Below are 16,085 nucleotides of genomic sequence, written 5' to 3'. Positions count from 1 at the left end.
TGCCAATAGGACCTCCTAGTGGTCAATGTACCCATGAAGAGTGGACATTTAAAACATTATCAGTGAGATAGATAAGTTCACTTACCCAGGAGTGGATGGACAGCATGGCCAGGTTCTGGGACTAAACTGCAAAATGATTATTTTGGTTTTTATTTTGTGAACCGTCTACTCTGGCTTATGAACTATGGTTTAGCATGTTGTATGAATCCATTCAGTTGTGGTTTAGTCTGTGAAGTATGGCTTGGTTACTAGATTTCCAGTTCTTCATGCTGGCCTACTTAGGCCAGGACTTGGGGAGAATTAACAGTACTGTAGGAGTAGGAGCATCTCCCAGCTTCATAGCAGTCCTGAGAGGTAGGCTAGGTCTGAGCAATGATGTTTATTTATTAGGTGTTTATCCCCAACTCTATTGCTTTATAAGTAACTGAAGGCTGTGAATATACCTGATATTCCTTCCTTCTCCCATTTCCCCCACAACAACAACCTTATGAGATGGGTTGGACTGAGAGAGAATGACTCACCCAGAGACACCCAAATAGTTTTCATGTCAAGTTGGCTCTTGCAACTGTTCTTGCAAGTTATAAACTAAATACAACTCTCGTGTGTATTTTTATGTTTCTATTAGGTAATCCTAAACAGTTTGGTCTGGCTCCATAAGATCCATTTCATAGCTATTTAAATTTTCTGAGCACTAGCTCCACTTCATAGTTGTTCTGAAAACAGGAAATTGCTAGTTTTTTTGGTGGTGGGGGGGGGGGATGAGGGCAGGCATGAGAGACGCAGAGGCCTCTACACAGAAGTAAAACTCAGGAAGTGGGTTACTGCATTTAGTGAAGAAGGAAGGAAAGGACATAATAACGTGCCAGGAATGGCTTGGTGTAGCAAAGTTAAAAACAGGGCAAAAGAACAGAATATAGGATTCTGGGATTCTTGAAATTCCCTACTTAGACAAGAAAAAATATAGTTCCCATTCTTTACTCCCTTAAAAATATCTAGCCATGTGATTTTCTAAACTTAGAATGGTCCATAAAGGTCTCTGCATCTTCTGTACTTTGTATGATGATGTTAGCAACTTGGCATGTTCTCCCGTGGTTTTCCCTGATGGAAGGATTTGGAGATCAGAAATAAAAAAGAAAGTACTCAGCTATGAAAATCAACATGGTCTGTAATTCAGTGGTGGGTTTCAAATTTTTTTAGAACCTCTTCTGTAAGTATGGCCTGTTTTGTGGGAGTGGCTTGCTGGCCATGTGACTGAGTGGGAGTGGCTTGGCAGTCATGTGACTGGGTAGGCGTGGCCAACTTGTAAAATGTGGTGAAACTCACTTAACAACGCTCTTGCTTAGCAACCAAAATGTTGGCTCAGAAACTCTGGCATTTGAAGCACGCAAGTCTTAAAGCTGTCAAGTTACAAGACCCTTGCACCCCCTTATCCTTTAGAAAAAAAAACAGGGGTGTTCAAACTTGACAGCTTTAAGACTTGTGGACTTCAACTCCCAGAATTCCTCCTCCAGTCATGTTGGTTCAGGAACTCTAGCATTGAAGTGTGCAAGTCTTAAAGCTATCAAGTTACAAGATCCTTGCACCCCTAACCCTTTAGAAAAAAAACCCCAGGAGTGTTCAAACTTGACAGCTTTAAGACTTGTGGACTTCAATTCCCAGAATTCCTCCTCTCACTCTTCATCTTGATGATGTGCGGACGGGCGAGGGGGGGAGGGAGCTGGAACAGCACTGTAGATTTGTGGAACCTCTTTTATAGAAGAGGTTAAAACTGGCAGGAACCCACCCCTGCTGTAATTGAGCAAATGATTAGAGTGATTTTGTTCAGGAATTTGGCTAGCTCACTTTCTGAGATATTTTCTTTTGTTAATCCCTCAGATCTCCCTGACCCCCCAGCAGGATAGAACTGGGTTAGGGTTTTCAACTGTTGCTCCCGTAGTGAAGTATACTTTCTTCTCCCTAAAGGTCTTTTATACATTTGCAAATCCCAGGGTCTCCACAGCTTGCTAGAATGTCCCTAATGTGGATGAATGCTACTTAGCGGTCCAGACTGGAAGGAGGGGAAGACATCTTACAGATGTTTCTCCAACAAAGGCAGGTTCTTTGAAATAAGGCTTGTATGGTGTAAGCACCCTGCTTCCTCACGAAACATCCTGGCTTTCTTTCCTTTTGTTTTCTGCCATCCCTCCACATCTGGCTTTGCAGTTTTGCCACTGGGCATCTCCTCCTCCACCAGCATCTCTTCTCCCCCCCCCCCCGCCCACAGCAGCTGCTCTGCCCCACCCGCAGGCCTACTCCCCTAAGGAATTCGCCAGGTCTGAGTCACCCTCTCAGTTTCTAAATAAGGGCAGAAGCGCTTGGTCGGGGTGGGAGGGCCAGGAGGACAGCTGCCTGACGCTGCAACCTCTTGTGAGAAGCGAGGAGAATTTTGCAGAACCTCCCTTCCTGCGCATGCTGCTGCCACAGCAAAGGGAAAAACCCAGACGAGAGTGAGGTACTCCTCCCAGAAGAAATGCTTTGCTGTCCAAAAGCTAATGATGAATCAAATGCCACATACCCATTTTGTACTGGTAGTTATAGTCTCTTGCTGTACTTAAAAGAAGTTTCCATGTGCCTATCTTAACTCCTGGTGTCTATGTAAATATAGTCTTAGCACCAATGCACGAATAATTCTTTCTTTCTTTCCTTCTTCCTTCCTTCCTTCCTTCTCCTCCTCCTTTGTCCCCTTCCTCCTTTTTCTTTTCCATCCCCTTCTTCCTCCTCCTTCTCCTCCTCCTCCTCCTCTTCCTCCTCCTCCTCCTCCTCCTCCTCCTCCTCCTCCTCCTCCTCCTCCTCCTCCTCCTCCTCCTCCCTACCTCTCCTTTTTCCTTCAATTCCATAAAGTTCTGGGCTTCCTTCATTTTCCCTCCAAATTCTAACTCTGCTCAGGCAATCCGAGTTGTGCTGCAATCAGAGCAACAGTGCTGGTGGCCATAGCCCAGTTTATCCAGTAAGCAGCTATGCCAATCCCGAATCAGCTGTGAAAGTTTAAATTAAAAATTAAATTTGACATAGAGGCTCCTGGAGGGATGAATGGAATTGAGTAGGGGGTTATGATGCTTTGAGAAAAAGAACCAAACTCATCTCCTACCTTCTCCAAATTAGTGTGGTTTAATCCTCAGTTAGGATTGTTCACTTTTTACTCTTTTTTCTAAAATTGCCCTTGGTAACTCAATTCACACGGAAAGCCTACTCAGGGTAAATAATGGTTTGCTCAATTCCTTCAGTTTTCTGAGTTCGCAGATTACAGAGAACCATATACTATTCTGCACAGGCTGCATTTGAAGAATACCCTAGATTAAAACATGATTCAACATGGTAGTGTGCAAATAGAGCTAGTGTGTTAAACTAAAACTTAAAAATTGAATGTCATACAAAGCCTTTTTTGCTGACTTGGGTGTAAAAGTTGAACAAAAGCCAGTTTCTCTGTACCTTCAATTACTTCATGGGATTATTTCAGAGCCTAACTTAACCATACATAAGTTCGTGTGACCCAAGGCAAAAAAAGTGTTCCTCTGACATAGGTTTTTTGGAGACAGGGTAAGAAGCATATTCACTGAATCATTCATTCATGTATATGTAGATATACCATACATATATACACACACCACTCATAGGGAATAGAAGAAGGGAAGAGTGTAGAGAAGAGCAACCAAGATGTTTAAGTGTCTGGAGGTTAAAACATATAAAGAATGGTTTCTGGAATTGGGTATGTTTATTTTAATGGAAAGAAGGACTAGGGGTGACATGATAGAATTCTTCCAATATCTCAGGGGCTGCCACAAAGAAGAGGGAGTCAAGCTATTCTCCAAAGCACCAGAAGGCAAGACAAGAAGCAATGGATGAAACTCATCAAGGAGAGAAGCAACCTAGAACTAAGGAGAAATTTACTGACAGAACTATTAATCAGTGGAACAACTTGCCTCCAGAAGTTGTGAATGCTCCAACACTGGAAGTTTTTAAGAAGAGATTGGATAACCATTTTTCTGAAATGGTGCAGGGTCTCCTGCCTGAGCAGGGGGTTGAACTAGAAGACCTCCAAGGTCCCTTCCAAGTCTGTATTTTGTTATTCATCCTAATGGATGGATTGGTCTTCCTCAATATGGGTCATCTACCAGAGTCTGGGGGGGATTCAGCACAGCATCTTAGCTGTCTCTTTTCTCGACAGAGAACTTAGAACATAAAATCCTTGGGTTGGAAGGGGCCTCTGAAGTCTAGTTCTGAGGTTGTTCCTGGAGTCTGTCAAAGCCACTCTCCCAATTTAGGATGCACAGCCCCTACTACAACAGGGGCCTCTTTGGCCTTTTACTTTGTTCTCTTTCTAGTTCTCGCTTCAGGCCCTGGAACTTCTCCAGCTTCTTGTACTCCTTATGTTGCTGTCACTTGGCACTGATTTTTAATTGTAATATAATATTAATTAACTGTGAAAGTTGGACCATAAGAAAGTCTGAGCACCAAAGAATTGAGGCCTTTGAATTATGGTGCTGGAGAAGACTCCTGCAAGTCCCTTGGACTGCAAGGCGATCAAACCAGTCAGTCCTAGAGGGGATCAACCCTGACTGCTCTTTAGAAGGCCAGATCCTGAAGATGAAACTCAAGTACTTTGGCCACTTAATGAGACAGAAGGACTCAATGGAGAAGAGCCTCATGCTGGGAAAGACTGAGGGCAAAAGAAGAAGGGGAGGACAGAGAATGTGGTGGCTGGATGGAGTCACCAAAGCAATAGGCATGAGATTAAATTCACTCCAGAGGATGGTAGAGGACAGGAAGGCCTGGAGGAACATTGTCCATGGGGTCACGATGGATCGGAAACGACTTCACAGCTAGCAATAACATTAATTAGTAATACAATATATAATATAACTAATTAAGTGTAGTTAACACCCAGTGCTTTCTGTCAACCTTTAAAAAAAAAGAAAAGAAAGTGATGAAAAGGGATATTAGATGGCAAGGGATAATAGGAGAACAACCAGAACAGAAGTGCCTTTTATTGACATACCATATTTTTGGACTATAAGACACACCTTTTTCCCCTCAAAAAAAGAAGGTAAAAATCTGGGTGCATCTTATATACTGAATACAGCATTTTTGGCCTCCTAAAACCCCACCCCACCCTTTGCAAAAATGGCCATGCATAGCCTTTAGGAGGCTTCCAGAGTGCTCCTGGGAACTGGGGAGGGCAAAAATGAGAGAAAAATGGGGCCGTTTTTTGCTTGGTTTTGCCCTCCCCAGCCCCCAGGAACACTCCTAAAGGCTAGGCCATTTTTGCAAACAATGGGCCCTTTTTGGGTGGTCTAAAGAGTACAAAAACTTTTTTTTAATTTGCCTCTTCAAAATCTTTTATATTCCAGTGTGTCTTATACTCCGAAAAATAAGGTACATGGGAAAATAAAGCATTCGGTCAAAGTGGGGTCCTAAGTTTGTCAATCATTTCAGTGCATCATTCAAAATCAGAACAGAGCACCCACAAGTACCCTAACTCCATGGCTTGAAACCCAGCTCTGTTGAGAGCTGGACCATGAGAGTTGTTACCCCACACATCTAGAAGGCCTGTGATTGGGAAGATTGATTTAAAGTTTTATTAAGACCGTTGTTGAGGAATCCATGTTTCTTTGGACTTCATGCAATAGCATTTTATTCATATAAAAACAAATAAAAAGAACTTCCTAAAATGTTTGGATTGCTTGCAGGGATCGCATAGTATTATAAAAAGAGAGAGGACAGACTTTGTATCACATTAGGAAATATACATATACAAACATATAAATACAAGGACCTTGAAACTAGGCCTAATAACATACCCGTTGGATAGTTTTTGCAGGTATTTGAAGATCAAGTTGAGGTTAAACAGAGCACATTGTTGTCCGAACCAGCCTCTGCATTACCCCTGCTGTGAACTTGATCTATAAAGCAATCTCTGCCTCTCCTCCTCCTCTGCCTTCACCTCTACGCTTGTCATTAATAGACTTCACCTAATTGGGATTAACTTGGATTAATTCCCATGGGAACTGCTTGGGAAGGAGATAATGTCAAAGATCGCATGTTCTTCCGAACTCTATGCAGCAGGGCTGGGAAGAACCTGCACTGAAAGGGGGAAGCGGCAAAAGCAGGATCCTTAATACCATTTCAGTTGGTCCTTGACTTATGACCACAGTTGAGCCCAAAATGTCCATTGCTAAGCAAGACAGTTGTTAAGTGAGTTTTGCCCCATTTTACGACCTTTCTTTCCATAGTTCTTGAGTGGATCACTGCAGTTGATAAATTAGGAACACGGTGGTTAAGTGAATCTGATTTCTCCATTGACTCGGCTTGTCACAAGGCCACGGAAGGGGATCTCATAACCTCAGGACACTGCAATGTCTCATAAATACACACCAGTCGTCAAGCATCCAAATTTTGATCACATGGCAGCAATAGCATTTAGGCTTATATACCGCTTTACAGTGGTTTACAGCCCCCTCTAAGCGGTTTACAAAGTCAGCCTATGGCCCCCAACAATCTGGGTCCTCCTTTTGCCCACCTTGGAAGGATGGAAGGCTGAGTCAACCTTGACCCTGGTGAGATTTGAACTGCCAAATTGCAGTCAGCAGAAGTAGCCTGCAGTACTGCACTCTAGCCACTGCACCAGCATGGCTCATGATCATGAGGATGCTACAACAGTTGTGTGAAAAACTGTCATGTCACTTTTTCCACTGCTGTTGTAACGTCAAAGGGTCATTAAAAATGGTTGTAAGTCGGGGACAGTACAGGAAAGAGAAGCATGCAGATAAGACCTCACCTTTCTTGGGCAGAATTGGTGAAGCTCTGCTTACGGATTAAAAATAGGCTTCCTGAGTTTGCAAACCTCAACCTGTGCTATGAATCATTTATAGAGTACATTTGAAAGCGGTGTACTGTAAATGAGATGCTTGGTGTTTCTTTCTTCGTGTCTTTTCTTATACCAACCTAGGTGGCAAATGGTGCCAACAGATATATTTCAAATTCAGGGACTGTGGCCACATAGGCTGAGAATTCTGGAAGTTGACATCCCTATATCTTGAGTTGGGAAAGGATGCACAGATTGAGACTTTCCCCACCTTCTTTCAATTTTGCAAGTGGTATTGGAGCAAACTAGGCAAGATTGTTATCTTCATGCCCTTCTTTCATAAGAGGTAAAAAACAGGATCTTCAGTTAGACCTAGCAGATTGCCTCTTATGCTTGACTTCCCTTAGCATGGAATTAGATTTGAAGGACAAAACATTTTCTTCCGTATTTTTTTTTCCTGCCACCCACCTCTTCCTATTGCTGAATTTTTATCTTGCTAAGAAGCCACATAGTCTAGTTTAAGCACTTACCTCAGCTGTCTTAATATAGTTGGTAATCTGTTTCAGACTGTTTCATTCATTTGCTACAGTGAAGTATTGTGGCAGAAGATTCTTCCAGGTCTATAAAAATCCCAAGGCATACAATGATTTGCCAAACAAAAGGTTATCCCATGGATAAGAACAAATGGAGCTCAAGATGGAATCTGCTACTAGTACAAACCCTCATTCATTAAAAGCATTCATGGGACGCAGAAAATGCCTGCTATACATGCTCACAGTCACTCTTTGTTACTTCAGTGTTTTTGAACGCCTGCTCCATACGCTTGCTGCCATCGAAGTAGGTTCTTCTCAACTGCCCCTTGATCTCCGAGGCCAGGGCAAGCCCTTGACCCAGACTTTCCATCCTGTTAGATAGCTTTTATTCTAAATAAGATCAATTCTGCAATCTGTTGCATGATTATTACGGAACGCACCCATTAAGCTGTGTCTCTTGAGATTTAGTCAGAAAGCTTTAAAGAGAAGCTGAATCTTCAGGAGCAACTGGGAAACTCTTTGGAAACTTCAAGAACAGGTCTACAAGACGGAGCTAGCTAGATGGACCAATTGACTGATGCAGCATAAGGCAGCTGCATGTGCCTTGAAGGTGTCAATTTGCCACTCTGATCTCTCTCCCCTTCCCACTATGCATTTACTTAACATCGTAAGCTCCCTGGATAGGGTAACTTTGCGTTTGTACTCATGTATTTGAAGGGACGCGGTGGCTTGATCAGGAAGGGTCAGCAGTTTGACGGTTCAAATCCATAGCCCCGTGTAATGGAGTGAGCTCCCGTTACTTGTCCCAGCTTCTGCCAATGTAGCAGTTCGAAAGCATGTAAAAATGCAAGTAGAAAAATAGGAACCACTTTTGGTGGGGAGGTAACAGCGTTCCGTGCGCCTTCGGCATTGAGTCATGCTGGCCACATGACCACGGAGACGTCTTCGGACAGCGCTGGCTCTTCGGCTTTGAAACGGAGATGAGCACCGCCCGCTAGAGTCGGGAATGACTAGCATATATGTGCGAAAGGAACCTTTACCTTTATTTGTACCTCCTTTATTATTTTTATAAATAACCCAAGGGGATATATTTGCCTAATACACCTTCGTCCTCCTATTTTCCCCACAACAACCCTGTGAGGTGGGTTGGGTTGAGAGATAGAAACTGACCTAGGATCACAGAGCTGGCTTTCATGCCTAAAACAGGTCTAGAACTTGGTCTCCTGGTTTACACCAAACTGGTTCTTGCTGGGGTTTTTGTCATGTAGCACACACTACTGTACACATATTGATGTGTACCCCAAATGGGGATCATCCTTGGGTGTGTGTGGGGGGGGTCTGGCTTGAGATCAGTTACGACAACCTTCCTGCTCATCTTGACAATTAATTAATTGTTAATTAATTTATTAAATGTGTATACCATCTAATTCCTGATGACTGAGAAATTCTCATGGGGTACACATCCTCTCTTTTTCCTCCTGTTATTTTTGACTGCTGGGCTTTCTTGTATATTAAGCTAGAGGATGATAAAAAGCACACCTGGTTCTAACGTCATAGAATTGGAAAAGATGATGAAAGGAACCTCAAGGATCATCTAGTCTTGATCCTGTGTAGAGGGCATGAAAATAAATTAAACCATCCCTGAGAAGATAGCCTTTCAGTCTCTTCTTAAAAATCACCAAAGATGGCATAACCCATACGTTCTTCTCTCACACAAGAGATACCCCCTTGCCACAGGAGTGCCTAATATTATTTTCTGAAAGTTTTTCACCTGCTGTAATTTGCACACCGTATCGGCTGGAAAATGGTTGTAGGGTGTGACCTGGGATGGTGAGGAGACATCCTAGGAAGCCAAGGAAGAAAGATTTATTGACTAAAACATTTGCAACCTTTTTATTTACATCTCCCAGGACACTGCAGCCCTTTTGCTTGAAGTCCTTCAACTTTTTTTTTTTTAATATTACTATTTCTGCGGTTGAACCCAAGCAAACTACAGTAAATCTTTTCAGGATGAGAAGAGCCCAGGAAGCAGCACATAAGAGGGTTTTGAGGGGTCCTTGGTATTCCCTGGGTTTGGCTGTTTCCTTGCAGATGTTTTGTTACTAAGTAACATCATCAGTGCTAGCACTGATGATACTACATAATTTGGGTAATGAAGCCTCTGCAAGAAAACAACGAAGCTCAGAGAGCACCAAGGACCCTTCATTTTAACCCTGAGCTACAAATATTCTGTTTTTGATAAATGGGTTCTGTTGCAAGGCAGACGTAATTGGATGTCTTGCCTGCATCCTTTCCCTTAATTTAGTTCTCCAGAGGCCACACACACTCAATTACACACTTTCCTTTAACATTACTGGGCTTTCCAGACGCACTGTGCTTCTACTCCCATGATCCCATCCTGGATTCTTCATGTGTAATTCTCCTATGGCTCTAAATGTAGTTACTGTACTATAAGTGCAACTCAAACTCATTAAGCCTTTGTTTTCTTATAAGGCATCTTTGGCCTCCTAAGAGACTTAACCCCTAGAGTCTCACAGATGTATACTATAACCTCCCTTCGAAAAGTAAAGGACCAAATTTTAATTTGCTACAACAGTTAACAAGAAACTTTAAAGACCATCCCTGTTAAGTAGAGAGACTTAAGGTAGAAGCAGATCAGTGGTGGGATTCAAATAATTTACCGACCAGTTCTCTGCCCTAATGATCAGCTGGGTAGGCGGGGCTCAGTGGACATGTGATCATGTGACCGTGGCCAAGTCAATGTCACTCAGGTCAATGGGCACTTCGCTTAGTTGTTACAATGGTAATAAGGGTTAACTGGAGAGGCAGTTTCTGTAAGCAGGGCAATAAAGATTAGGCTAGAAACAACACCAGAATGTTTCCTTCCTGCCTTCCTTACAGGATTAGCCCTGTAAAGTGGGAAAAAACAAAAGATTTCTTCCAACAACCGGTTCTCTGAACTACATAGAAAGTTACCAACCAGTTCTCCCGAATAAGTGCGAACTGGCTGAATCCCACCACTGAAGCAGATGTATATCAGTAGCATTCATTTACTTACAATTTATGTATTTGTTTGTTTATTTGTTTATTAATCTCATTGGCCCCCTAACTTTGCGGCTTGGTAGCTTGGCTGAGGGAGAGGGGAACTGTACCATGTTTGGGGGGGCAGCACATAGCCCTTGCCCAAGTGGTGGGCCAGCATGCACACATGCACGACAGCGTGCCAGTTGTGCAAATTAAACTGCAGGTGAGTGCTCCATCTAGCCACTCACACAGCCCAATTCCGAATAAGCCCTGACCCGGTAGTGGGCTGGGGTTCGAGGGTTGGGGATTCAGGATTTAGCCAATGATTCTGGACAGTTTTCAACATAAAAAACATTGAAAAACATTAAAACCATCATAAAAGCACAGCAGATAAAATCATTAACACAAGATGGTTAAGAAGTGAGCCAGACACACAGAGGGCGGTGGAGAGGGGCAGGTATGCTTGAATTTTGATTAATCAACTACCTCCAGTACAAAGCTCCCCCATTGAGCCCCCGAGCCACCTGATGTATAATATGGTAATATGATGTAATTTACATCCCACCTTTCCTTGGGGAGCTCAAGGCATCCTATGTGGGGCATGGTCAGCCTTCTCTAAGGCTTCTTCCATCTAAGCACCTTAAAGGGCCAGATCTACTGTATGATGATTTAGCATAATATGCCCCTTCAAGTTGTTTTTCAGGGTAATGTATCAAAGTGGTGAATATTGATCATTCTCCTAAATTTCCTAAATTATACTATTGAAAATGGAGGGTAAATAGAAAGGGTTTCTTGTGCTGATATCTGGGGATTTTCCATTATATGGAGTATCAGATATGTGTATCAGATATATGTGGTTCGATAATTTGACCTGTATGTTCTTTGCATCAAGTTTTGATTGGCAATTCTCTACCAGGATTTTACTCCCAAGAACAAAGAGTTCTTGCAGGCTAGAAATTGCCCCTGCCGTATGGGTACAATACATAAGATGAGCCCGTGGGAATAAAATGGCCCTGCCTGTACATGTTTTCATCCTATACTTACTTTACCTGGCACAGAGTAAACCCCATTAAATTAATAGACCTTATTTTTGAGTGTGCATGCACAAGATTTTATTGTTAATCTAGTGAAGGCTTTCCAACTGATGTCCTCCATAATGTACTCTGTTCTCTGGGGATTAAGGGGATGAAGTCCAACACATTTGTACGGCATCTCAAAGGCATCAGATTAGAGAAAGCAAATCTAGTTTGAGATGGGCCAAGGCAAGGGTGAAATTCAGCAGGTTCTGATAGGTTCTGGAGAACCGTTAGCGGACATTTTGAGTAGTTTGGAGAACCAGTAGCAGAAATTTTGAGTAGTTCGGAGAACCGGCAGCAGAAATTTTGAGTAGTTTGAAGAACCGGTAGTGGAAATTTTGAGTAGTTCGGAGAATCGGTAGCGGAAATGTTGAGTAGTTTGGAGAACTGGTAGCGGAAATTTTGAGTAGTCCAGAGAACCTGCAAATGTCACCTTTGGCTGGCTCCAGAGTGGGATGGGAATGGAGATTTTGCAGTATCCTTCCCCTGCCACGTCCACCAAGCCACACACACCAAGCCATACCACACCCACAAAGCCACACCACACCCACAAAGCCACACCCACAGAACCAATAGTAAAGAAAATTGAATTTCACCACTGGGCCAAGGGCATAATCTTGCATAGCCAGAAGTCAATGGGGTGACTGCAAGTACGGACTTGTAGTATTTACCATCCATGTCCACCCATCCATCTCTCCCTCTTTCTCTCCCCACCTGCAGCTTAAGATTTCATTCAGTGAGAATCAGCTGGAGAGGACATTCCAATACCCATCAGAGAGTTCCTTACTGGAGGAGTTTGGGCCCCCAGAAGAGTCAGAGTCTTTGGTTAGCACAAACCCCCTTGGAGATGAGGAAGAGGAAGAAGAGGAGTTGCTGCTGCTTCATCGTGGCCTCCCTGGCCTGCTCAGGAGCAAACCACTTATTGTAGGTGAGTATCTGGAAATTCCCTGGAAATGCTTGGATTAAAGTGGATGACAAAACCTTTCCACAATCACACTTGATACAAATTCTGTCTCTTTTTCTGGGTTTTGAATTGTAACTTGTACAATTGTAAATTGCGAGTTGAGCTAAAATGGGGTGACAACCTGTTATAGAATACAATAGAATAGAATAGAATAGAATAGAATAGAATAGGAGTTGGAAGGGACCTTGGAGGTCTTCTAGTCCAACCCCCTGCTTAGGCAGGAAACCCTACATCACTTCAGACATTATGTTTATTGGTAAGAGAAGAAAGGTCTTGTAGACAACTGCCATCGTATAGAGATTAAGGAGTTTTCACACATCTGTCTGTTGTTTGACTTGCAGTAGCAGATGTTGTATGTAGTGCTTGAAAGCTTCCCTAGGTTAAAAATTCCCTGCTTATCCTCATACAGTGGGAACTTTCAAGCATGCTATAGCTGGAAAGGCTCACAAATGTCAACCTCTGCTGATCAAAAGAGCACATTCACTGAGCTGAATTCAAAGATTTGTTTCAGGAATAATACCATCTATTTCCATGATAGACAGAGCTTTCGACAACCCTGAAGAAAGATTGTCCCTGAATATCAGTGTGATGATTCTGATGTCTAGAACTATATCCAGCAATCGCAACAAAAGGAGAGCAAAGTTTAAAAAATAATAATAATCAGACTACAAGTATTTGTAATTGAGATCAGATGAAACACTAATTTTCATCCAGATCTCCCTCCACCAAAAAAAACCCAACCCCTGTACCATTATAAATAGAGAAGTAAAACCAGAAATGCTATAGCTGGAAGAATAGTCATAAACAGGAGCTTTAGAAATAATACTGAAGTGCCATCTAAAGGCCTTTTTAAGAAGTGCAGAAATGGGGAATGCAAACTCAGGAGTTGTTGTTTTCATTTGCTAACTATGCCAGTATTCTTTCTTTTCCTTTTTCTAGATGAGTCCTGTCGGCGATAGCTTTTCCTTCCGGTGCAGGAAAAGGTAGAATCCAGTTCAAGATTGAAGTCGTGTTCCAAACCCTTCAGCTGGACCTTGAATCTCTTTTTGTCTTCCAATGACTGACATACCAAGGAAAAAGAAACAGGGACCAATAAAGACCTATCAGCCTTTTCCTACAGCTTTGAAGGCCAAATGTTTCTTTCTTCGGGTGTTACGCACCATCTTCACCCGCTCTTCTCTTTGCGTTGACCCTGAAAACAGAATCTCTTCGCTTAGGAAAAAAATATCCCACATCTAGATGGCTCCAAATGGTGCAAAATGCAGTCCTATCTTAGAGGGGAATCTCAACCAATGCTTTTTCTGCCGCTCCCATCAGTCAGTGAGGAGCCTGTGGACATGTTTTAAAACTTTCCCTAAGGAAAGACCATTGAACCTTCAAACACCAAGGGCTAACATCATTGACCTATTTTACTCCTTACCATCAACCACACAGCATTTGAAAGTTTCAGCTCCGGGCTGAGGGACATCGATGTAACTTTGTCTGGTTGTTGTTGTTGTTGTTTTTCTGCTTTTTTCTTTTTGATAAAGTATCTTGTCTTGTTATGATGTTTAAAGGAAAACAAAGCAAAGCACCATATTTCGGGAGGGGAGAGCAGGGAAGGTTTCACACTGCTTTTATCAGTATTCGGGGGGCGGGAGGGGGGCCATTGAAGAGGAAGTCAATTCAACATAGCATGACTCTAGGTGTGAGTAATATGGCATGTAACTGGGCAATGGGGATGGGCCTCTCTGTGTTTTAAAACAAGAGCACTTAGTAAGGCATGGAATTGAGCAATTAGGGAAAAGTTATCTCTGCACAGGGGGCAGAGACCGTTGTTCTTTGTGGTGGCATTTTGTGTTTTCTCTCTCTTTGACTTCAGGCTGGGGTGGTCTTGTGGGACTGCCAGGCTAAAGTAAGTAAACGGAACAAGGGGGGGAGGCAGGGGGGGATGGAATGGACAAACAAAGCAGAATCAGGAGAAAAGTACAGCTTCTGGTTTTAGTTGCATCCATTTCATGTTTAGAATTCACAACTCATATGGACGTAGATGGGTGGGCATGAAGTGAAGTGAACAGAGCCATGAATGGTTAAAAAAAAAAAAAGAAGCGATGCTTTCAGGGGTGGCCACAGGGAATCGTCTAGATGGTGTCCACAACACACTCGGACTGCCCCTTCAGTTGGACAATTGTGGCTACCAAATTGACCTTTCCCCCCCCACTCACCCCAGGGGACTTTGGATTATTTGGCCAAAACAGTATTATTACTACTAGCAATAATACTAATAACATTATTCTACCATCCATTTTGATAGGTACAGTTAATCCTCGCTTAATGGCCATCAGTTTAACAACCTTTCAAAGTTATGATGGTGCTGAAAAAAGAGACTTACGGCTGGTCCACACGCTGCAGTGTTCCCTTGTGATTGTGATCCAGGCACTTTTGAATCAGCTCACTCTTATCAATTTTTCAATCATGTGGTTGCCATTTGTGACCTTCTCAACCAGATTCCAACAAGCAAAAATTGATGGAAAAGCCAGCAGGAGGTTGCAAGTCACAGTCACATGATAGCTTACTTAATAGCCATGAATGATTCACTTAACGACCTCATTGCTTAATGATGAATTTTGCTCTCTCCATCATGATTATAAGTTGAGGACTACCTGTACTTGCCATTCTATACTGCATAGTATTTTTAACTAGGACAAATTCTTAATTAAGGTTAAGGAAAGCAAAGCCATGGTGCATTTGTTTGAAGATGTTTTCCTGGCTACTTCTATGCATCACCTGAAAATCTGAGCACTACTGCTCAGCTTGCACATCTTGTGCATGTTCATTTTTGATGAGGAGAAGGAGGAGCTATATAGCTTTTGGGTCTCTCAGGATGACCTTTCACCTTGGGCAGTGAGGCAGGGGGCAAATCATTTGTAGTGCTGATAGTAAAAAAATGAGGAGGTGGGTTGACTCAGGGAAGCTGAGGGCCAGTGAGGCCCTCCAAACCTTCCACCCTACCCTATTCCACAACCCAGGTCCTGTCTCAGGGCTGTAATAGTTCACAATTCCACCTTTTGGAACCAAAAGTATAATTCCTTTGTCCTCCTGGCTGAAAATCTGACCTTAAGATGGAAGTGTCCAAATAAAATTGAAACTTCTTCTAAATTGTTGAACAGGAATCTTCTCTTCCCCAACTGTGAAGCTTGGTTGACGTGCTCGATTAAATTAGTCAAAGAATGGCACAACTCATCAATGGAACGAGAATGCAGATTGAGAGGAAGTTGATGAATGTATGAAAGGAGAAAGATGAGGCTTTAGGAACAAAAACTGTTGAATGAAGAAGTAAAAGTTTGAATGGAAGGTACAGAAGAGAAAATTGCATATCTTCTCTCTCCCTTCATTACTAATTTATCTATCTGTGCACCCTTTTTAATTATCATTTCTCCTTTTATTTTGCACTGCTGGGACAGCCAAACATAAAGCCCATGAATAAGTGAGTGAGTGACTGAATACTGCAGACATATTTTTCTTTGACAGGTGTGTGATGGGGTCTGCAAAGATCAATGTATGTTAAATGAGGGCTGAAGAAGCTGTGTCCAGCCATTTCCATCAGTGTTTTTTGTTACATGTAATTATTATTATTAACAATAAACCAGAATGATGTTGCACGATAA

General features: G+C 42.5%; 1 protein-coding gene across 3 annotated transcripts in view; it reads left to right on the top strand.

Annotated features, from left to right (window-relative positions):
- PPP1R18 (protein phosphatase 1 regulatory subunit 18) overlaps positions 1–16,085 on the top strand; it is a 44,235-nt gene extending 28,150 nt beyond the window's left edge. For 2 of the 3 annotated variants that reach the window (XM_087708570.1, XM_087708569.1), the window contains exon 3: positions 12,195–12,440. In XM_087708570.1, coding sequence (XP_087564696.1) covers positions 12,195–12,440 — 246 coding nt within the window. Of the gene's footprint in view, positions 1–12,194; positions 12,441–13,377 lie in introns of those variants that run through there. The other variant, XM_087708571.1, reaches the window with a different exon arrangement.

Source organism: Thamnophis sirtalis, unplaced genomic scaffold, assembly GCF_051295495.1.
Source record: "Thamnophis sirtalis isolate CommonGarterSnake01/CBP01778 unplaced genomic scaffold, rThaSir2_p1.2 scaffold_3, whole genome shotgun sequence".
NCBI classification, from domain to species: Eukaryota; Metazoa; Chordata; class Lepidosauria; order Squamata; family Natricidae; genus Thamnophis; species Thamnophis sirtalis.
This window is presented reverse-complemented; position numbering and strand designations above follow the sequence as displayed.